The sequence below is a fragment of the Canis lupus genome, chromosome 29 (genome assembly GCF_011100685.1).
Source record: "Canis lupus familiaris isolate Mischka breed German Shepherd chromosome 29, alternate assembly UU_Cfam_GSD_1.0, whole genome shotgun sequence".
In the NCBI taxonomy this organism is placed as follows: domain Eukaryota; kingdom Metazoa; phylum Chordata; class Mammalia; order Carnivora; family Canidae; genus Canis; species Canis lupus.
In genome coordinates, this window is record NC_049250.1 from 12,350,128 (window position 1) to 12,373,570 (window position 23,443).

At 38.9% G+C, this 23,443-nt stretch overlaps 1 protein-coding gene across 1 annotated transcript in view; it reads right to left on the reverse strand.

Annotated features, from left to right (window-relative positions):
- The window catches only part of ASPH (aspartate beta-hydroxylase), a 182,423-nt gene that overhangs the window by 42,895 nt on the left and 116,085 nt on the right, over positions 1-23,443 (reverse strand). The window contains 5 exon segments of the mRNA NM_001375359.1: positions 78-215; positions 5,968-6,057; positions 8,206-8,304; positions 15,031-15,167; positions 17,279-17,429. Of these exon segments, the coding sequence (NP_001362288.1) occupies positions 78-215; positions 5,968-6,057; positions 8,206-8,304; positions 15,031-15,167; positions 17,279-17,429 (615 nt within the window).

Here is a 23,443-nt window from a genome sequence, read left to right on the forward strand (position 1 = left end):
TCTATGGTAAGCATTCTCTGATTTTGAGTAGGAAATAGATAAGGATTCGTGAGGATGAAGTCTAACTTAGCACTCACCTTCACTAGTTCTGTGTAGCCTGTTTCTTTTGGGGTCCACCATGGCTGGGCTTTCAGTCCATGCACATTGTAGAGTGAGCGCTGCCATACAGATGCAAAATGTCCCCTCTTGTGCCCAAGCTCGTACCACTTATATGCCTGAAAGAACAGAGAGACTGACCTACGTACACATGAAGTATCTGTATTAATTTAAAAATAATCACTTTTGCAATATTTATTTTTTTAAATTTTACTTTTTTACAATCTTATTTATTTATTTGACAGAGAGAGAGAGAGAGTGCGCACAAGCAGGCTCTCCACTGAGCAGGGAGCCCGATGCGGTACTTCATTCTAGAACCCTGGGACCAAGACCTGAGCTGAAGATAGATGTTTAACCGACTAAGCCACCCAGGTGCCCCCACTTTTGTAACATTTAAATAGTTTGCTAGTTAGGTGCTCAAATCTGTTATACTGGTGAAAATACCATTATTTGATTGGGCTTCTGATAATGACATATTATTATTATAAATGCATGTCTGCACTTTGTTTTCACTCTTAGGCTTTATGTTCTCATAATGAGGATTCACTCATTTTGGTCTTCCTCAGAGTGTCCAGCACAGAATCTAAGACTTAATTGTCAAGTGGATAGATAATGTAAGAATGTAAGAAACCATAGTGGCTTTTATCTTTTAGCTTTCATTTCTAAGTTCTACTTTTATGTTTCCTTTAAAGGAAAGGATTATGATTTTAATAATTTCTTCGAAGATACTTGCATTTACTGAATTGGATTGCTGAAAGGAAAAGGACTTCTTTTCACATGTACCTTCTCTCCATGTCTGCATTTCAGAAGCCGGCCCCAAGGTAAGAGGATATAAATTCTCCATAAAATTAAATAGACAGAAAGGAAGTATCATTCTGAGCTGGCAATAAATATAGCAATAGCCTATATTAGATTTTTTAAAGGGGAATTTTTTGTTCCTTTTTGGTTTTTTTTTCTGCCATGAGGGATAACATTTGTGGCTTTAGGCTAGTTGTAACATGATACAACTTGCCTCCATGAAGACTAGCCTTTTCAGGGACAGCTGGCTGCAGAGTATGCTACGCCATATGTCTCCTTCCAGTGACACCCACACCATATGCTCCCCAGGGCCCCCCCTACAAGGTTCCAGCACCACGCACACTCCATTGTCTTCAGGTTGGAAGATGCCCCAGTGTTGTACTTAATAGTACGGCCTTCAATACTCCAAGTCTGAGCTAATGATTACTTTCTGAAGAGTGATTTCAAATATACACTTCGATCAATTAAACCAGGCATTTGGTATCAGGTAGGTTAAGAAGATACTCAAAAAGAATAATCTTCATAGAACTACAGATATACTTTATTTTTATTATTATTGCTTTTAAAGATTTATATATTCTTGAGAGATTGAGAGACCACGGAGGGTGGGAGGGGAGCAGCAGAGGGAGAGAAAGACAATCTCAAGAAGACTCCCCACTGAGCATGGAGCCCGATGCAGGGCTCCATCTCACGACCCCAAGATCAGGACTGGAGATGAAACCAAGAGTCAGACGCCCAAATCACTGAGCCATCTAGGTGCTCCCAGATATACTTTATTTTTATTTTATTTTTTAAAGATTTTATTTATTTATTCATGAAAGACAGAGAGAGAGAGAGGCAGAGACACAGGCAGAGAGAGAAGCAGGCTTCATGCAGGGAACCCGATGTGGGACTTGATCCCCGGACTCCAGGATCACCCCCTGGGCCAAAGGCAGGCTCTAAACTGCTGAGCCACCCAGGGATTCCCCCAGATATACTTTAAATGTAAAACATACTACCTTTTAAAAGTCTTAAAATTCTTAGGTCAAAATTTCCTTCGTTTTCACATTAAAAAATCAAATGTGATAACAATATCCCTTCGTAATTCCAATAACACTTTTCAGTTGATTACTCACTTTTACATGTGTGATCACATTGGATCTTTCTAATAATCTCAAATATGTCCATTTTTATAAATGTTGAAACTGAGGTTTAAAAAGGATATAAATATATTGAACTATAACCCAGGGCTCTGGCAACTCATTCCACTCTCTATCTTTGTATCATTAAAAAAGAAAAAAAAACTATCAAAAGTGATATTCATATTTATCTTTTTCAATAATATCTCAAATTAAGAATATATATACTAATCATTCTTATACTTTCCTTAAATCCATTAAGTTTTAGCCCTAAAGTAATTTCTTTAAAAGCCAGAAACTTTAATGGCTAATCACTGTCTGAATTTTTTTTAAATGTTACTTTTGAAATTAATTTGACTTTTTAAGATATTTCCTATTTATTTATTTATTTTTGATATTCCAATTTAAATTTAGAATTTCATTTCCTTACTTTCAGTGTTAAAGTGAACAACAATATTAATTACCAAAGTTGATTTTTTGAAACACTTATTTTAGAGTCAGTAGCAATTCATTTCATGGACCAGGCACATTGTCAGAAGTGAGGGGAAAAAATATTATAGGAAAACCAAACCAGCAAAGCTCATAGTTCTAGTTCAGGAGTTAGAAGTCAGGATATAGTCCTGGACTTAATATTCACCATGCTGGATGCCTATGCAAGTCATTTTGCTTATGGTGGCATGTTTAAATTATCTATAGGGTCTTTTGTCACACTTATATCAGTCCTACTGGATTCTTAATTTTGTGCCCCTCTGCCACTTACAGAAACAAAACCATGACAATGATATGTCAGGAATTTTAAGAAATTATCTTCAATTATATACAGGACCCAACAAATTCTGTCAGAGTGCTTTCTTACTATACAAGTGTGCTAGAAAATCAATGATCAGGGCTCCTGGGTGGCTCAGTCTGGTAAGCATCTGCCTTAGGCTCAGGTCATGATCCCAGAACCCACATTGGGCTCCCTGCTCAGTGGGGAGTCTGCTTCTTTCTCTCCCCCTGCTGCTCCCCCTGTTTGTACTCTGTCAAATAAATAAATAAAATCTTAAAAAAAAGAAAGAAAATCAATGATCAAATTAGAATCCTCTGAAAATTTTCTCTAGTTACTATTTTCCTTCCATACCTCTAATCAAGGATATGAAAAAAAAAAAAAAGATATGAAAATAAACAAAAAGATCACCTGGGGATACTTTCTTACTTGTGTTTTATATCAATGTTTTCTATAAGTCACATTGCTGCCAGGTATGGTTTACACATACACATACACACACACACACACTCACCACAAAGAAATAATAGGTCCAAAGAACGATCCCCACTCAAGAAAGCCCAGGCCCCGTCAGGGGTGCAGGCCTGTCAGGTGTGACCCCAGTAGGAGCCCATCCTGTCTGGAGTGTGGTGCACAGTGGGCCATGTGAGACACATCTGTGGTAGGAACAGCTGGCTGCAGCTGGACTGTGGAGGACCATGAATGCTACCACTTTGACATATGACTTTATTTGTATTTTGCACTGTAGGGTTTCTGAACATATGATGGCCTGGAAGAAAGTAAGATTAAAGTGGGACACAGCCGGGCTTGTCCAGCCATCCCTGAGGTTGGAATGTAGCAAACAGCAACAGTGACTGAGCTAGCAGGAAGGCAGGATGGGTGCCAGGGGTTGAGGAGGCAGACTTCCCTAAATGAGGCCTTGACCTAACTGGAGAGAAGGTGGCAATATCATCAACTGAGAGATGGGACCCAGGAAGCAAAACAGTTTAGAGGAAGACAAGGGAGCTATCTCTGTAACCCCATGTGCTGACGCTAGGCAGGCAGGAGAGCCAGGATTTGGACTTGGACTAGGAGAGGGGCTGTGGCCTTGGGAGTTACAGAAATACTAACTAGAGATGCAGCTGAACCCTTACAAGACCACCATGGTTTGTCTTCCTCCCTCTTCCTGCTCATTCGAAATAAGCTTGTTAGAAAAACCTTCTTCAAAGACAATTTTATGTCTGCCTCTGCAGCACAGAGGCTGTGGGTTTGCTTCTCTCTCAGTGCCTGAGCAGAACCCCTGCACTGGAACATAAAGGATGGTTGCTTCTCAGTTTGCAAACTCAGAACGTGACAGTGAGTTCACAGATTCAATACCCAATATTGAGACCATACTGACATAGGGCTCCTCGAAGCTTTTTTTTGTTCTGCTGTAAGGATGAATCCTTGTGAATTTTTGAAATTCAAGAACTGTGATGTTCTTTGCATATTAATGATAATTAAGCTGATAGAACAGTCCCATAGGTTCAAATCTCAAGCCCCTGACAAATGTTTAGCAGTGAATTCTTTGCCCTTGAAGTAAGGGCTGTTTTCATCTACGATGTGAGAATAAATTGCAGACTTCTTTTATCTGTCTTTGCCCTGGACCCTGAGATGTTCAAAGATAAATTAATTAGTGACAATTACATTTATTGCAATCAGACACGAACATTATCCAGTGTTAGATACTACAGCAAAGTCTTTCTTATCCTTCTCACTCAAAGGAGCTACCAGGCATTTATATCTAAAACAGTGAAAGAACACAAAAATGAGAACTAATCAGCAGGTTATTTTCCCTTCTCCACTTCTAATGCCTCATTTTATTCCAGTTGCCTGACTGATAGGTTAGAGAGGAAAGGGACAGATGTACAGAAATATATTAGGAAAACAGTGTCAATTATCCAAATCTCTCTTACACCAAATTGGTTCATGTGTCTAGCTGGCAATTACCCCATCACAAAACCCCCCTGCTCTCACGAACCCTCACTTGTCCAGATGGTTCCATGTTTTAGAAACCTGAAGCTGTGTTATCTTTTATTTTCATCTTTTAAGTGGACTGCACTTTACAACATATATGGAATGCAATGGTTACAAAGACACAATGTCTCGCTTCACCCTCATTCCAGGTCTGTAAGGAGAGCCCTCCCTGTCTCTTAGAGCCCCAGGATGATGTAAGACAGACAAGGAGGGCTCCATTCTCCACCAACATCCTATAAATCATCATGATCGTGACAGTTTGGGAACTTCAGTACATGATGTCATGATTAGTAATCTAATATTATGTTTAAAGAAGCTGACATTGTACTCAGTAAAAAAAAAAAAGCAATAATCACTAAGAAAACATGCAACCTGTTTTAGCTATTCCATTTGCCTGTCATTACTAGAGCTACAGGTATTCATCTGAAACTTCGTAATGAACACCAGAAGGCAATTTACATAATTAACCACTGGGTACGGTGTGCTTAGGAATTAGCTGAATAAAGACTTCATTCTAAAAATAACTACTTTTTAAATCCCAAAAATAAAATAAAAACAAATCTAGGCATACTGTTAAAATATTTTAAAAATATTTAAGCAACTTCAGAGACATCTCTTCATTTCATGATTTTAAAAATATTTTTTCCAGGGAGGCCTTGGTGGCTCAGTGGTTGGGCATCTGCCTTTGGCTCAGGTTGTAATCCTGGGGTCCTAGGATCAAGTCCCTCATTGGGCTCCCCACAGAGAGCCTGCTACTCCCTCTGCCTATGTCTCTGCCTCTCTCTCTGTGTCTCTCATGAATAAATAAATACTATCTTTAAAATAAATGAATAAATAAATAAAATAAAAAATATTTTTTCAGGGCAATGCTTATCTCTTTACACACCAAGACCAACATGTGTGCACACACACTCACAACCCTACATATACACAGGACTAATTGAGAGGTTGCTCTTATGATTACTCAGCTAGTATCTTGGAAGAAACTATAAAAGTCAAAAAGCCCCAAAATTCTTTTTAGGCAGGAGTTGTTAGGTTGTTAAAAAAAAAAAGTTTAAATAGCTAAACAGTTTTAATCACTACCTTCAAAGTTCATGCTCAAAATATTTTTTCAATTGTGAATTTCTTAGTTACTCTCACCCACCCTCAAGGTTACCCTCTGTTAAGAGAACGAGAAATTCACAAGCTCCTTACCTCTTTGTTCCCAACCCGCTGCATGGCATCCCCCAGGTGGAAGTAAAACCTCCCATCATCAGTGCCAGGATCCCCAGATTCTATTCCTTCCTGCAAAAAGGATAGTACTAGTATTTGATGAAAAAAATTAAATATGAGTTCCAATTCATTGATTTACTTAATCTTTATATACCATACAAAAATCTAAGGACAGAAAAATTCATCTCAATATTGAAGTCTGGCAATTAGGTTACTGGTCAACATTTAGAATGCAAACTCAAAAAAGAGGCGATAAAGCCAAACTTAACAATACATTTATCATTAATTAACAGTGTAATAGCCCAGAAAATTAGTATGTGAGTCATCTCTGTGGAATTAATCACATTTCAATATCCTAGAGAATTTCTTGACTGGGTATTTATCCCGTTTATTTGGCTCTCCAAATCCTACCATAAGTCATCTGGAGGCTTTTTATTCCTGAACCAAAATGTTTCGTTGCTCATAAAATGTTTGACGAGCTAGAGACTCAACTGAAAATAATATTTCTTTCTACACAAAACAAATGTGTCCTCACCTTTTAATGAAATCTTTTTACAAAACTTAAAATAGGATTAAAGCCAGCTGGGCTCTTTGAAAATGTGGTTGTTATTAAACAAATCCTATGCTAAAGCATTTAGCTTAAAAAAAAAAAATAAAAAAAAAAAATAAAGCATTTAGCTTATTTGAACCCCATTTCAGGGCTGAATTGAAGTGTATATAAACAACAACATCAACAAAGAGAATGAGAGAAGAGTAGTAAAGCAAGAGAATGAATCTGGAAAAGCAAAAGGACAAAGCTAAAAAAAAAAATTTAAATGTCACGAAATTCTTTCTAAAAATCTGCATTTTCAGGTCTCTTCACCAGAAACTCATTATCTTCACTGGGGAGACATTTTATTTGCATAATGCTGGAAAGTAGCAGCAAGGAACAGGAGTAGCATCACTCAGGAGAAGAGAGCTGTGATCAGGGCTCTTGACTGACAGGTTAACTAACACACCCAGCTCTCTGTTTCCCCAATCTCTAAAGCAGGGAGAGCACTACTGGTCCCTTATGATGCCAAAGGAAATATAAGAGGAACACGTTCAATCAGAGAAACTCACATGCCCAGAGGGTCTGGGTAGGGAATGTAAAGGTTTATAGAAGCCTGGTGACGGCCAGGAAAGATGGGGCAGGGGGTACAGGCCACCTCAAAGGGAACAATATTGCTTTGCTCCTGTGCCGGGATGTGGGCCAGATGTGATCTTTCAAGGGAAATCTGAAATTTACATGATTATATAAAATGCTCAGTTTCTTAACTAAAGCAAGCAATTAAAATTGTTTTTAATAGAACTGTGCTGGCCAAATAAAATATGCAAGCTATTTGCAATCAGTGGGTTGCTATTTGAGATCTCTGATTTAAGTCATGTGAAAAAAAAGAGATCAGACAAGTGTGACACATACTGCTACTTAAAAAACAAAAGTTCACAAGCATTCCATCAGCTACCTGTCTTAATATGGTAGCTGTTGGGTACATGTCACCATTTAGATTAAAATGAATTAAAATGAAAGTTAAAAATTCAGCTCCTCAGTCATATTAGCCACCTTTCAGATGCCCAACAGCCACATGTGGCCAGTGTCTACCATACTGGAGCATACAAATAAAGAATATTTCCACTATGAAAGAAGGCTCTGTTGAACAGCCCTTAATTAGACCACGTGTGATTCTGGTGCATTTGCAAGGATTCAACTAGACATACAAGATAAAAAAGATGGCATATTTTAATCTGAATATTTTGAACTAACACAGTTTTGGGGGTTTGACCTATTCAGGTGACATTTGTTACCATACTTTATGTCAGTTGCCATTAGTCAGGATTCTAACATTCAAACTAGACTGAATGTATAATTAAACTGTAAAAGGAACATTTAATGCATTACTCGTATTTTAAAATATTATATTAGTAATTTTGGTCTATCTTTCCCATTTAAATAAAAACTAGTAATTACAGTTTTAGGAATTTCTTCAGGACGTCTTTTCCAAATCTCTGCTCTTATGGTTGGCATTTCTACATGCAACACTGTCAATCACTGCCTATGAATGTCATGGTCAGGGGGTGTAGATTTTGAAGATGAAAAGACTCAGCAGTACATGCCAATCAATTGACAATGCATAATCAAGGGATTCCAAATGACTCAAAAGAATCAGAAGATGAAAAAAGAGAAAGGGCAGGGACAGTTACCTTTAAATAGGGAATGCTCTCGGCAATTTTGTTCTGTGCCTTCAGGATAAAGCCATAATGGACTTTAGCAAAGCCATCGTTTGGTGTCACGTTCAGAACCTAAAGTCAAAGGAAACACAAAACTATTTTAACGGACTACAAATTCTACAAATGGCTGTCAAAACACATTTTAATTAGCTTTGCTGTGCTTGGAGTGGATTATGATGTCATAGCCTTAAACACAAGAGTGTTTTGTCTCATTGCAATATTAAGTTTAAAAACCCCCATTTCTGGTCAACTCAAAATGCTCGCACATCTATACATCAGTTTTTTGAGAATGAAGAAATGAATGAAAAGGCAATGACCATGAAAGCACTGATCAAACAATACAAATCAGCAAGGCATCTGTCATTTGATATGACCTCTACATTTTTTTAGTAATCAGGGAAAAAAAAATGGATTTAAATTTGTTGTACTTAAAGTCAATTCTGAATGGTTATTGTATATTTCTTTACATGTATGCTTTACACATTGCCTTAAATAAGAGAAAATGTCGACTTGCATTTGTAATATATCATGATCCATTCATTTAACATAAATTTCTTGAATGCCTAGACCGTCTTAAGGACCGAGGATAAAGTGATGAGCAAATCCAATATTCTGTGATAAAACCCAAGTAAATATTTAATATAAGTCAAATCACTGTTTATTATCACATGCATTTATTATGATTAAAGATAAATTATGCAGAATGCCTTTAAATTAAATATTAGCAGTGAGAAATCAAAACAACAACATTCAACTTGTGAAGCTACACAGACAAAATAATTCATGGAACAAAAGTGAAAGATGAAGGTTTGAGTTGAGTGAATATAAAGATGGATATTCTGTGGCCTCTTCTTCATTCTTCAGCTTGAGTGGGAGAAGAGAGTCAGGCTACCATGGGTTCCTTACATAGGACCCACACCCTCCCCTTGAAGAGCACACTGCTGTTACTTTAGAATTTTCTAGTTTGTATGTGGTCCTGCACCTCATCCATTCACAAATCCGGTCAACATTACCTTCCAAATATATTCAGAATCATGTCCCTGTGACTTCCTTCATCACACCACCCTGGGTCACATTTTGTTACCTTTCTCCTATGTTTTCACACAAGCCTCCTAACTGTGGACCTTCTGTACACCCAGCCCTGCTCTCTTGTAGCCCATTTTCTATAGGGATCCTGAATGATCTCACTAAATCCTACACCAGACTTCATCCCTACTCTGTTCAGAATCCAAATGGGCTCCATTTCAACTAGAGTAAAAGACGAAGTTCCAGGGACAGCCCTCTGGGCCTCCTTTGAGCTGGGCCTCTCTACCTCTCTGGCCTCCTCTCCTAAGCCCCACCCACTAGCCACCATGGGGCACCCTGGACTCTTTACTGCTATACAACAAGTCAAAAGACCCCTGCTCAGGACCTTTGCATATGCAGTACTCCTTTGCTTCAAACACTTTTCTCCCAGATATCCAAATGGTTCACTCCTCCACCTTCATGAAGTCTTTTCTCAGAGGTCACCATCTTGGTGAAGCCAATCTCCAACCACTCCATATAAAACAGAATAACCGCCCTGTGCACTAGTCACTGTTTTGACTTGTCTTGATTCCTTTTCTTCACAATGCTCATCACCATTTGACTTATTATCCTTTTATGTTTCCTACTAAGATGTAAGCTGTGCAGGGGTTTTTGTCTATTGTACTCACTGCTGATCCCCAGTGCTTAGAATTGTGCCCAGCACACGGCAGGTCATCAGGAAAGCTATAGTAACTGAATGGATGAGTGCATGCTGGGCTTTCTTCCTAACCAGATTTCTGAAAGCACAGCCTCTGCTTCTTCTTCACCTTCCAAGCACCTGTTACTAAGTGAGGTGCTGAGTAAGAGCACAATAAATACTTCTGGAACTGAACTGAATTGAATTGAGGCCAATCATGCTTCTGCTACTATAACTATAAGTGGACTACTGTAATGATGGCAGCTACATAATTAACAAATGTATTCATTTGCCAGATGTTTTAGAATACCCAGAGCTCTTCTAGGCTCTGGACATATAAACATAAATGAGATACACTCTCTTTTCTCAAGGGAGGTCTCAGTCAAGGGAGAAAGACAGATTCACAAGCAGACAGTGGTAATACAACATAATAAGTGAAAGCATGGTGATTGGCACACAGCATGCAAGGGGAGGAGAACCTAGCTCACTCTAGGGTTGGTGTGGCCAAAGCAAGGTCTGAAAGGTGTTTAGGGATGAATAGGAGTTCACTGGGGAAAGGAAAGGTGGGGGACAGTGAGGGAGGAGGCATTCAAGGCACAGGAAAAAGTGAGTAAAGAAGAATAACGGGTCAGGAACAGCAAAAGTGAATGAGATCGGAAAAAGTGGGCAGGAGGCAAACCTCAAAAGGTCCTGTGCTTATTGCAGGTTACACGTAGATGCATAATGAATGTGTGCCTTGTATTATCTAGTGGTAATCAAAAAGCCTCATGACATGACAAGTAGCTTTATAAAATTTCTAAGGAAATCAAATTGAGGTTGATATTAATAATACTATATAGATTCTATCTCTTTATATACATAGCAGAGACAACGGCAAAAAACTGGTATGGATGACATTTCTTTGCATGACACAGTGCCAGCAAATAACCAAAAATCATATAATCACAAATAGTATTGCATATTAATATTACCAAATATCAATTTGCCACACTATCCAGTTAATTTCACTACTGGGTACTACTGGATATTTAACCCAAAGAAAATGAAAACACTAATTCAAAAAGATATAGGCACCCCTATGTTTACTGCAGCCTTATTTACAATAGCCAAACTATGGAGGCAGCCCAAATGTCCTTTGACAGAGGAAAGCATAAAGCTGTGGTATATATACACAATGGAACATTACTCGGCCATAAACAAGAATGAGAAAGGATGAGATCTTGCCATCTGGGCAACATGGATGGACCTAGATGGTATTATGCTAAGTGTAATTAGACAGAGAAAGGCAAATACTATATGATTTTACTAATGTGTTAAATCTGAAAAACAGAACAAACAAAAAAGCAGAAATGGACCCATAAATAAGCAGAACAGACTGATGGTTGCTACAGAGGACAGGGCTGTGGGGATGGGCAAAATGAACAAAGGGGAGTGGGAAGTGCAGGTTCCCAGTATGGAAAGAGTAAGTCACCTGGATGAAAGGTACAGCCCAGGGAATATAGTCAATGATATTGTAATGTATGGTGACAGATGATAGCTACACTTGGGGTGAGTGCAGCATAATGTATCCTGTTGTTGAATCACTATGTTGTACAACTGAAACTAATGTAACATTGTGTGTTAACTATACTTTAATAAAACAATGTTCAAAGACATATGTACAAATATGTCCACCACAGCATTGTTTATTACAACAAAAAAATGAGAAATAACTTATCCAACAATAGTGGTTTAATTAGTGAAGATACATCCCTAAGATACAGTGCTTGGCAGCTGCTAAAAATTATGTTCCAAAAGAATATTTATTCACTTATAAAAGTTCTGTGATAATAGGACAAATATATACCAATTTAATTGAAAACGACAAGTGTATGTTCTTTGTATGGAAGAGATAGGACACATACCGCATGTTTATCATGGTAGTCTGTACGTGAGAATGAGGCTGCAAATGATTTCTGCCTTTTGTCCTAATCTGTTTCTCTTGTTATCTGCATTAAGCACCTCTTAAATTTTGTAGTCAGAAAAGAGAATTAAAAGTTTACATCAATAAATAAAAAAGATTTTTACTGACTACGGTTCTTTATTTTTTGCCATTAAATGGAATTTAAAAGTATTTTAAATACTTCATTTCATCTTAAAACTTATTTGGGGGCATGTACCTTTTATAATGTAAATCATACATTATTATATAATGTATATCCTATATTATTACATAAACAAAATACAAAAATACTTGAGCATACATATTGCAGGTATTTGCTGGAGCATGTTTTACTGGAAGGGTACACAAGCAAACAGGTATGAAAACCACTACTGTGGGCAGAGGGAAGCAGTGAGGAGTCGAAGCCTAGTGTGGGACGGTCAGATCTGTGTTTTATGTTGATGAAGGCTATGGAACAGCAAGCCTGGACAGATAAATCTACTCTAGTGTAGTCAAGAGATGATGAGTGTTGGAGTTAAAAAGGGAGGGGATATGAAAGATACTCAGAAGGTAAAATGAACAGATATTGGTGATTTGTTATCAGGCTGAAACTCCATGAGGACATTTCCCAAGCTAGTGTGTATGGGTTTCAATAAACATGTGTGGACTAAGTGAATGGATATATGTGAGGAGTGAGTGGAGGGAAAAATCAGGAGACTGCTGGACTCTAGACCATGAGTGGCCTGGGTAACTCACAGGACTGCTAACACAGAGGGGGATGCAGGAGCACCTCCAAAACTACGGTGGTCAGCAATCTACATCAAACATTTTAAAGCAGTCTTATTGAAACTTAAAAGGAGCAAGACAAACCAAAAACCCAGAAAGGGAACCAACAATTTTTATTTATTTTTTATAAAAAGATTTATTTATTTTAGAGAGAGAGTGAGGCCAGGGTGGAGGAGAGGGAGAAGAAGAAGAGAGAGAGAGAGAGAGAGAGAGAGAGAGAGAGAATCTCCAGCAGCCTCTCCAAGAGCAAGAAGCTGGACACGGGGCTCAATTGCAGGACTCTGAGATCATGACCTGAGCTGAAATCAAGTTTAAGAGGCTTAACCAACTGGGCCATCTAGGGGACCCCAATGATTTTGATAAATTATCAAAGATAAAAATCAACATGAAGGAAAGTATAAAATTACAGTATCAATTCTTTTCTGAAAATGATCTTTGAGACATAAACATATCAGGATAAATTGGTTAAGGACAGAGAATGCCTCAGATATAGTTTATTAACTTAGAAGTGGGAGAAGGGAATAAAAGGCAAACCTCACACATATTTTCAGTCTATTAATGCTTCTTTAAAAAGAAGCCCACTCAACTGTACAACATGGCTCTATTTTAGACTTTCTGCATCTTGTTATGCTTATTCAGATGAGACTATGATTTCAAATAGATAAACGACAACAAATACATCTTATTTGTCAAGATGAATTGAAATGTTACACATATGAGACCTAGTATCAGGTAAAAACAATGAATATATTCAAGGAAGTTTCCGAGAAATTGAGGAAGGACAAATCCACAGTGGGTGGGAGAATCGAGAATGCTTTCAGATCCTGCCTTCACCTTAAAAGTGCTCGGATTCCACTCAACACTTGATCATGTTTTTTGGAGGGAAGGAAGGAAGGAGAGCAGGAGAGAAGGAGAGAAGTGCACAATTTCATCTTTGAGGCTTTTGAAAGTGACGGAATAACGGGTATATCTGATACAGTAGGTATATTCTTACATCATATAATCCTGAATTGTGAGATACATAGTATTTCCCTTAAACCAACTTTGTAAGACAGGGCACCAAGTGGTAGGCTGTGGCCATTAGCAACTACAAGGCCCCACATGGCCATGACCTGGGATAGGTACTTCAGTGAACAGCTCACATTTCAACACTCCAGGATCAATCGACCTTATGTAGATATTAATCATGCTAAATATGATTAGCAGAGTCTTATTTCTTAATAAGCAGAAGTCTTATTTCTATTCTCTCAGAAAATATAAAAATTATGACAAGGATGAAGAGAAAATTGTCCTGAAATTTGATGATTTTCAATGAAGCCTCCACCCTCTCTGTGAGTGGCCCCAGTCCCTAGAATGAACATGAATTCATTGAACTTGACAGCATTTTTAAACAAGAAGAAATCATATTGGCAATCACGGAGTAGTAGCATTTTGATGTAAAATATGCCAGCTTGAAAGCCATTGACCAAAATGCCTAAACTAGAGAGTAACAAGTAAATGTGTTCACCTTTCTTTCATAGAGGCATTAACTTTCTCCAGCTGCAAAGTTTATTTGGTATTCTGTGTATTTTATTGCAAATGAATTTCCTCATTGCTCAAAAGAGTCATAGTTTCCTAGATTTATAGTCACTTGTGACTTGGAGGTTATCTATTAAAATAACCATTAGAAGGGAGAAATCCTTTCAAAGGCATCCCTGCCCTCTGAGAGGTGAGTGATTTACTCCACAAGCCTGAAAGGCTCCTGCTTTGTAATCTCTTTCTAGATTGGATGTTGGGTAAAAAAAGAGGAAAGGTTGTGTATTTTTACATTTATGGAAAAACTGAGTTCTACTTCCTAACATGAAGCATGCTCTTAGAAAGGGTGTTTGTGGACTGATAAATATGAAGTTTTAAAACTATCACTATTATAGGGGTGCCTGGGTGGCTCAGTCATTGAAGCGTGGACTTGACTTTGGTTCAGGTCATGATCTCAGAGTGTGGGGTTCAGGTCATGGTCTCAGGGTGTGAGACTGAGCCCCACATCGGGCCCTACACTTAGCAGGGAGTCTGCTTGTCCCTCATCCTCTCCCTTTGCCCCACCCCACATGCATGGACTATCTCTCTCAAATAAAATCTTTAAAATTTATTTTAAAAAGCTATCACAATTATAAGTTGAAAGTTTTGATGTACCAAGTGCTAACTAAAATTTTAAATTTCCTGATCATGGGAAAACAAGGATGAAGACAAAGTTTAGAATATATCAACTTTACTAATACTTACATTCTCTTTAACTTAATTTAAAGTAAAGACGGCGAGAGGTTGGGCGTAATAAATTCAATTTACCGGTGGCGTTAAAACTTCATGCTCAAAACAACTGGATGCGGTCAATAGAAGACTGCTGTCTGCTCACCTCTTCGTAGACCTTCTGGGCATTGTTATTATCACCTATCAAGAGGTACCCCACTCCAAGGTCATTCTTTAGAGACATATCATCAGGAAACAGTTGAACTAATTTCTGTAGGGTAATCAGAGAGCCTCTCATGTGACCTGATTTGGTAAGAGGAGGAAAAAAAAAAACAACCCAACTCAACAGAAATCAAAACAGATCATGTACATCTTTGTACTGAGTCTACAAAGCATGAGAGACTATTTGATAGAGCCCGAAGAGCAGCTGAAATCTGACCCTACACACTGATGGCCTCTTAGGATTTTATTATGCAGCTGCAATGATTGCCAATAACTCCTGTGAGTAGATCCCGAATATAATACTGGTTATAAACATATTAAAGACATTCTCACTTTCTAAATTCACCAACATTTATCTTTTTATGTCAAATTCCCTCTTTAAAAAGTTTTATCAATTCCCTATAAAAAAATTGTTTCCCTGGGTTATCTTTGGTTTATTACGATTAAATTCAAGATTGTGAATAGAGAACAAATAAAAAATCTAACAGATCTTGGGTCTAACATCCAGTGTGAAACTTGAAAAGGCATTGAGGTATACTGTTGATGCTGGTTCCAATTAAAGTGTCCTCATCTCCAGGTAATGAATGACCTAGTCGTAGAGCAAGAAGACATCATCTGGTATTATGGGACCCTCTGGTGGATGATAGGATACTATGCACTACAGGAATCCTGAAAACTCCAGCTCCAGTTGATTTTTAAGGCTGTGTGAAGGAAATTTAAATTTATGGGGTCAACTGTCATTATTCCTCACCCCAGTTGGAAATAAACTGAATATGGGAAAATGTACACAATAAGACCGATATACATGACAAAAGTAATTCTCTAAAGGGCTCAGTTGCCCACTAATTAAGTATTAGCCACGAGTATTGTAGGACTATCAATAAGCTAATGCAGTTGTGTCTTGCTAACAGATAAACTATTTGGCGTAAAACATCACCAGCTTATCCTATGGCCTTCTCCTGGTTACAAGCTGATCTTGGATTGGTTTGCTTGGTGATTCATTTGCTTACTCACAAATCTGACTCTACTTCTCTGTACATTCCCTTCCTCACTCCCTGTCCAACTTAGGTTCATGTTTTTCCTCTGCTCCTATACTTCCCCTGATAGCTACTGCAAAGGCCCAGGTGCATAGCCCTTCTGACCGTCATCCCTGTCCCTTTTACTGGTCTCATGCAGCCCTATTCTATCTCACCACCTTATCACCTTCAATAAAACCTCCTCTCCACCATTCCCTCCTCACAGAGCCTCTTCCCTCCTTCTTTTCCTCATTTTCACTCGGAGGGAAAGACTATATTTGAGTATTGAAGGATGGCTGCAGGAGGAGGTATTTGGAGGCAGCCTTTCCCCCAGTGCCAGAAATAAATAAGGTGAGTCAAGGGAAGGCACTCAATGCAAAGTTTAAGAGGCTGCCCAAAATTCAGTCATCAATACTTTTATGCAGTCTTCCTAAAAATCAAAATTAATATAAAATATCCACAATGAACAAAATATCAAAATTTAAAGGACAAAATAAGTAAACAGTGCTTAACTGAGCCATATTGAGCCTGAGGCAAGAGGAAAAGTCAGTAACACTAATTTTGTGCCCAAGGTGAGTGCCTCCACTGAGTGCCATTCTTGTCTTTTCCATCCTGTATGAGTGCTGTATGTTTTCCTTCATCTTGACTCACCCTTTTGAATAGAAGTCTAATGGATCGTTTCTTCTAGCTTCTAATCACCCCTCGAGTGGGCTGTGCTCCTATTGGACTTTGGTCATTTACTAAAGTGACACAACTACCCTTAACCCCATCCTTCAGGAAACTGGTAACAGGTGTCGCTTGGTCTTCAGTATCACTGATATGAGCCTCTCCTATTGGCATCAGTAACTATTCAGGTAACTGAATAGTCAGTTTTTGACTCCAGACCTACTAATTTATTAGCTGTGATTCCTTAGGCAAATTATCCAACCTCCTAGCATCCCATCTGCTTCAGTTTTCAAATTAAGGGGGTGGGTAGTGTGAAAAGGTGGTAAAATGCCATCTGCATCTTTGTAAGTATTAAGGTTAGACCGCCATTTCTGTCTAGGACCCATCCTGGAAAACTACCTGAAATTAATTATGAAACTCAGGTCCCCCCCTGATCCCCCAGGTAACTAAGCTCTTCTAAGAGTACACAGCATGGCATTTGCTGCTGAACTAACTCTTTTTCCATCTTACCCAGAAATTGCTGTCTGTCTGAGCGCCGTTTCAATGTCAGCTTCAGCAAGTCTGTGGGGACATTGGGCAGGCTGGCCACCTCCTGGTAGGTTTCAATGGCCCCGCGCAGCACCTCATTGCTCCTTCTTTTCTCAGCCAGATCATCTTCACACTGGAGGAAGTCCCCACAATGGATAAATGTCCCATGACATGCTCTATTTGTAATCACCCAAAATATGCACGTAAAGTTAATTTCTGGACATGCATGAAAAGCAATTTGAGACAGATGAAAATCTTGTCTTTATCAAGAGATTAAAAAGCAAACAAAGAAAAGCAATACAACGTGCTATCTAAATAACACAAAGACAATTTGGCTACCAGCTGGAGATGATGAAAAAATATCATAAAAGCGAGAGCAGTTAATATATGCCGGGTTGATGGAGACCTGTATCGTGTTACACATTGACATTACATAGACAGGGCTCCAGCTCGTCCTTCCTGCTCTCAATAGTTTGTGTGTTCACTCATTCTTTCAACACCTATTATCTGGGAGCTATGCAGCAGGCAAAGTAAACAAAACAGATAAAGCCTTTTCTCATTCTGCTTTAATATGAAGAGAAAGACAATATACAAATCAAAGTATCATGTGTCTGGCGGCCATAAGTGCTGGGGATGAAAAACAAAGCAGGCTTAGGAGTGTTGGCAGTGGGCAGTAGGAAGAGCTAGTTTAGGCAGGATGATCAGGGATGGGCTGAAAGAAATGAGGGAGCGAGGCATGAGGATATCTGGGGGAAGAACATTCCAAAGCAGAGAAAATAGCAAGAGCAAGGCCCTGGTGGGCAGGCGGGGAGTGAGGGGTAGGGGAAAGCTTGGTGCAGGAGTGGGACAAGGAGGAGACCGGCACAGGGGTTGTGGTCAGTTAATGAAGAATGTGGTAACCTGTTGCCAACTCCACTAGATCACCCCTAAGTGAGATGGAAAGACACCAGGGGTTTTGACATGATCTATGTGGAAAGGATCACACCAGTAGTGTAATGGAGAAAAGACTGCAGGGGTAGCAGAGAAGCATGGAGGCCAGTTAGGATGTTCTGGTAGGAACCCAGACAAGGAGTGATAAGGAAGGTTTGGACTACAGTGGTAGGAATGAGGTGATAGTAAGTAGGTAGATTATAGATACATTTTGAAGGTCAGAGCCAACAGATTTGCAGTTGGGCTGAATGTGACAGAAAGGGAGGGTGAAAAGTCAAGGATAAATAAAAGGTTTTGGCTTGAGTGATTCCCAGATGGCACTGCCATCCCCTGAGAATGGGAGGACAGGGCAGTAACAGATCTGTAGGCATTCAGAATCAGGAGCTCCATTTTGGACGTATTAAGCCCAACATCTGTTAGGTACCCAAGCGGAGATGCTGGATAGAAAGGTACATATATGAGTCTGGGGTTCAGGAGAGAGGTCAGAAAGGCAGGGGAGGGTCAGCAAAAAAGACAGAGAAAGAAAGGTAAGAAGAAAATAACAAAAAAGTATGTTGGAGGTTAAGTGACAAAAGGCATCAGGAGGGAATGGTCAGTCATGTTAGGAGTGGCCATCAGGTGGGGCACCCTGGTCATGATGCTGGATTGGGGGATGGGCACCCCTGATGGCCCTGGCAGGGCATTCGTATGGGACAACTGGGGACACATAGTAGAATGGAGTAGGATCAGAAGAAACCAGGAGGGATGGAGGTGCAGACAACCCTCAAAGGGCAGCAGAGATATGGGCCAAGTGGAGGGAAATCTGGAGACCAGAGAGAGGTTTTTATGCTTTTGGCTTTAACAATGGGAAACATTACAGCATGTTTCTAAGCTGATGCAAAAGAGTTGGTAGAGAAGGAAAATGTGCTGATGCAGGAGACATAAAAATCAACACAATGTCCTTCAGCAGGTGGGAGAGGATGGGAAGGGGACCAGAATAGTTCATCCAAGCTAACGGGAGGGAAGGCAGAGAGTATGGGAGCAGGTGGAGGTAGGCTGTTAGTGCTGCAGTGGGATTAAGTTCTCTTTGGATACTTTTCTTCTTTTTACTTTTCTTCTTTTTTTAAAGATTTTATTTTTTATTTATTTATGAGAGACACACAGAGAGAAGCAGAGACATAGGCAGATGGAGAAGCAGGCTCCCTGAAAGGAACCTGATGTGGGACTTAATCTCAGGACCCAAGGATCATGCCCTAAGCCAAAGGCAGATGCTCAACTAGGTGTCCCTGGATACTTTTATTTTCTTAGTGAAATAAGCACGGTTCTTCACTGGAGATGTTAAATAGGGTTTTCTGAGAAAAACATGTTATATGTGACTTTTAGCCACTAACTAGTATCATTTTTCCTCAAGTGGTTTCTTCAAATTATAGTTTGCTAAATTAGATGAGATTTTGACTACCATCTTACATGTTCCCCTCTTTATCCCTCTGGTATTTCACTACCCATTTTCAATGTTTACCTTCTTAAAATAAAGTATGTGCTGCAGTCAATATATAGCTTCCTGATGAGCCAAAGTAAAGCACAACTCCACAATTTGAGAACATGGTAAGAAAACGATCCATTCCTTCCCTATCCCAAAATGATGAGGGTTAGAACTGAAGCAGTAGTGAAAGAAAGACATGGACAGATTTATGACAAAGGAAAAGCGATAGGACAAAATCTCTAGATTAGAAAAGGACAATTCACTCTTGCTTGATAGAAAAAAGCTTCAGAATATAACACTATCTGTTCATATCTGTAAATCTGTAAATGTAATGTCTCCATTATAGACCTATCAGCCAGGACAGAAAACCCAATGTCAATGACCCATACTGCCTGCCCCTATGGCCTTCAGTATATTCATATGCTGGCTTTTCTGTTTAGGCATCAGTTTCTTGTGAGTTTGGCTATGGTGAGTTAACTCCCCAAAACATGATCATTCATAAATGACTTCCCAGAATGACAGAGTCCTGGAGCTGAGAGAGCCATTTTGAGACCATGTTTTAGCCCTTTAAGCTATCGAATAGATCCTGGATCTGGAGGGTCTCTTCAAGGTTAGTGCAAGGACAAATGTCTACCAAGGCAATCCTTCTTTATAGAAATTGGAATAAATATCAAACTAAATTCAATTCTGAAGAGTGAGGAAGATGGTGTAATTTGTTTACCTTGTTCCCTCCCCTCTACCTATAATTCTTTCATGTTAGTGGAGTAAAAACATTTTACAACTTCCAAAATTGGGAAAACATCAGTATCAAAATGACATATATTTCTTAAATCCTTTTGAATGAAAGTGATACACTTGGCTTTGAAAATCAAAATTGTACAAGATTTATTGTTATCAGTTTAGCATCTGTACATAAAATGATTTGGGCAGAAACTGAACATTTGTTCCAGGATGTTTAACATCACAAAGCCTTTTGTTGACTTGAACTAATTCAACCATCCAAACTTCCTAGGAGATGTGTCATTTTCTGCCTCAGAGGCATTAATGGTTTGTGTAAGATGATAAAGTGAATTGAGTTTATAATTTAAGATGTTGTATCTGATGTTCAGGGAACTTCATCAAAATTGATTTTCACAGTGATCCAAAGAATAAGACAATATCAGTGCTGCTTCACAAATTGTAGTTTGTATTTAACTTAATATTACTGAATTAAAAAAATTTGTTGGGATATTCCAGCATAATTGTTTAATTTGCAAACAAAGGATGAAAGAGTTATCATTTATTCCTCCCTATAAAATCCATCTTCTTTTGAATTCTTATTTTTAAACTCCTACACATTTCAAATCTTTTAAATTACTCTATTAAAATTTAATTTACCATGTCTAAATTTTACTTTATGCCACATTAACATTAATATCAATAACACCTTGTAGCATAAAAGTTCCGAGATAAAAAATATTGCCTGAGGCCTATCACTCAAAATCCTACAGTTAAATGAGGATACAAATCCAGCAATCACCATGTGTGAAAGTACTGCATTTATTTAGCCTTTGGCACCCATAATTACTATCCTATACAAAGAAAAATTCCAAAACACAAAGAATTTTTGCCAAAGTTCGATTAGCATTTGCACCAATCTTTATTCTCTATAGTTAATATGTTTTCTTAGTCCAATGACTATCAGTACTAGTAACAAAGCTCATCACTTATTTGCACAGGCATGATCTTTTGGTAACAAACACAGTATCTTTTGCTTAACAGCAATACAGTTTAGCAATTCAGAGGACTAGTGACTGAATTACAAAAATATATATTTGTTGTCTACTACCCCTGGTCTGTACCATGGACAGGAGGAAGTTATTTGCGTTAATTTTTCACAATCTTCACTTATTAATATTTAATTAATACGTTTTTAATGGGGAGATAAGAAAAATTTGAGCACCTGGAGCAAGTAGTCACCCCTTTAGCTCAGAACAAAGTATATTTGTTTTTTTTCCACAGATATGTTAGTTCCTGTGTGAGTGCCATATACAAGTCACCACACTGACCCCCTACAAAGGGGTGTTGTCAGGTTCTCCTTGGTCTGGTAAATTTTTGTAGCTCTGTCCCTATGATTTCCCAGCAGGGTTGACAATTTCATCCCACAAGGTGGGGGATAGAAACACACTGTGTATCAGCCCTGCCAGACACACTGTGTATCAGCCCTGGCTTTTATCCTGAATTCCATACTTCACAAGTTCAATGTTTCCTTGACATGTGCAAAGAACGTTCAATAGGCATCACAAACTTTACAGAACAAAAAGTGAATTCTTGACTTTGTACTTCTCCAAACCCGTTCCTCCACCAGTTTTCCCTGTTAGTAACCAGCATTCTCTCTCTCCTCATTTGGCCAAATCAAAAACCCAGGCCTCAAGTCTTGTCTTTTCTGACCGTTACACCTGAGCTAACATTAAGCCCTCTCCATCATTTCCTCATCTCCACAGTCATGGCCACAGTCTGTGCCACCACCCCTTGAGCACTCTTGTAATAGTTCTCTATTCTTGCTTCTCCCTTTTCCCCACTAATCTATTCTCCACTCAAGAACCAAAACAATACTTATGAAAAAACAAGATGGCCAAATCCATGCATAAACCCTTCAATGCTTCCCAGGACACAGAGAATATCATCTGTGAGGTCCTGGCCTCATTTGCCCTACTTCCTCTTCCCTCAGCACACCCTTCTTTCTGTTTTTGAACTTTTTTTTTTATAAGATTTTATTTATTCATGGGGACACACAGAGACAGGAAGAGACATAGGCAGAGGGAGAAGGAGGCTCCTTGTGGAGAGCCTGATGTGGGACTCAATCCCAGGAACCCAGGATCACACTGGGAGCCAAAGGCAGACACTCAACCACTGAGCCACTCAGGTGTCCCTTTTCTTGAACTTCTCACACCAACATTACTTTCCTGTATCAGCCTTTGCCCTAGCTCTGCCCTCTGCCCACACAACTCCTTCAACTACCTCGTCACATCTCAGTCCACCTGTCGCCTCCGTAAAGAGGCCTTTTCTGATCAACTTACCTAAAGTGCTGTCTGCCCTGTCCCCTTCAAATCACATTATGTGCAGCCAGAAAAATCTTAATAGGTATGCTCTTTTCTTTATGATATAGATTATGTAAGATGCTCTAATATATTTATGTTTAACACTTTATAATATCCTTCAATATATATTCCTCTATATATTTATTTAGGGCCTTGCTCAAATGTCACCTTCTTGGTAGACTTTTCCCTGATACCCTATTCAACATATCAGCTCCCTCACACATCCTATCTGTGGCTGTACTCTGCTTTTTTTAGGCTCTCCTTAGTACTTCTCACTAACGAGCATCTATATTTTACTTATTTTGTCTCATGTACCGCCTTTGTCACTACAATGAAAACTCCGCATGTTTTGCTGGTGACTGCATCAGCCGTGCCTACAACAGAGCCTGGCAGGTAGTGGGCTTTCTCTACATGATTTTTGACTATGTAACTTTGAAAATACCTCCTACTGGAATATAAGATCCATGAGGACAGAGACCTCTGGAGTGTTCATTATGATAATCCCAAGGTCTAGAAGAGCACGTGGCACATGGTGGCTTTATGCAACCACAGGTGAATGTGGAAAAGCTTCACAAAATGAGGATCTGGATGATGGGGAAAGTCAGGGAAGAAAGAAGATGAGGGCGTGGAGATAGGGAGAAGGTAGCTGGTAATATAATTCTGTTTTACATTCTC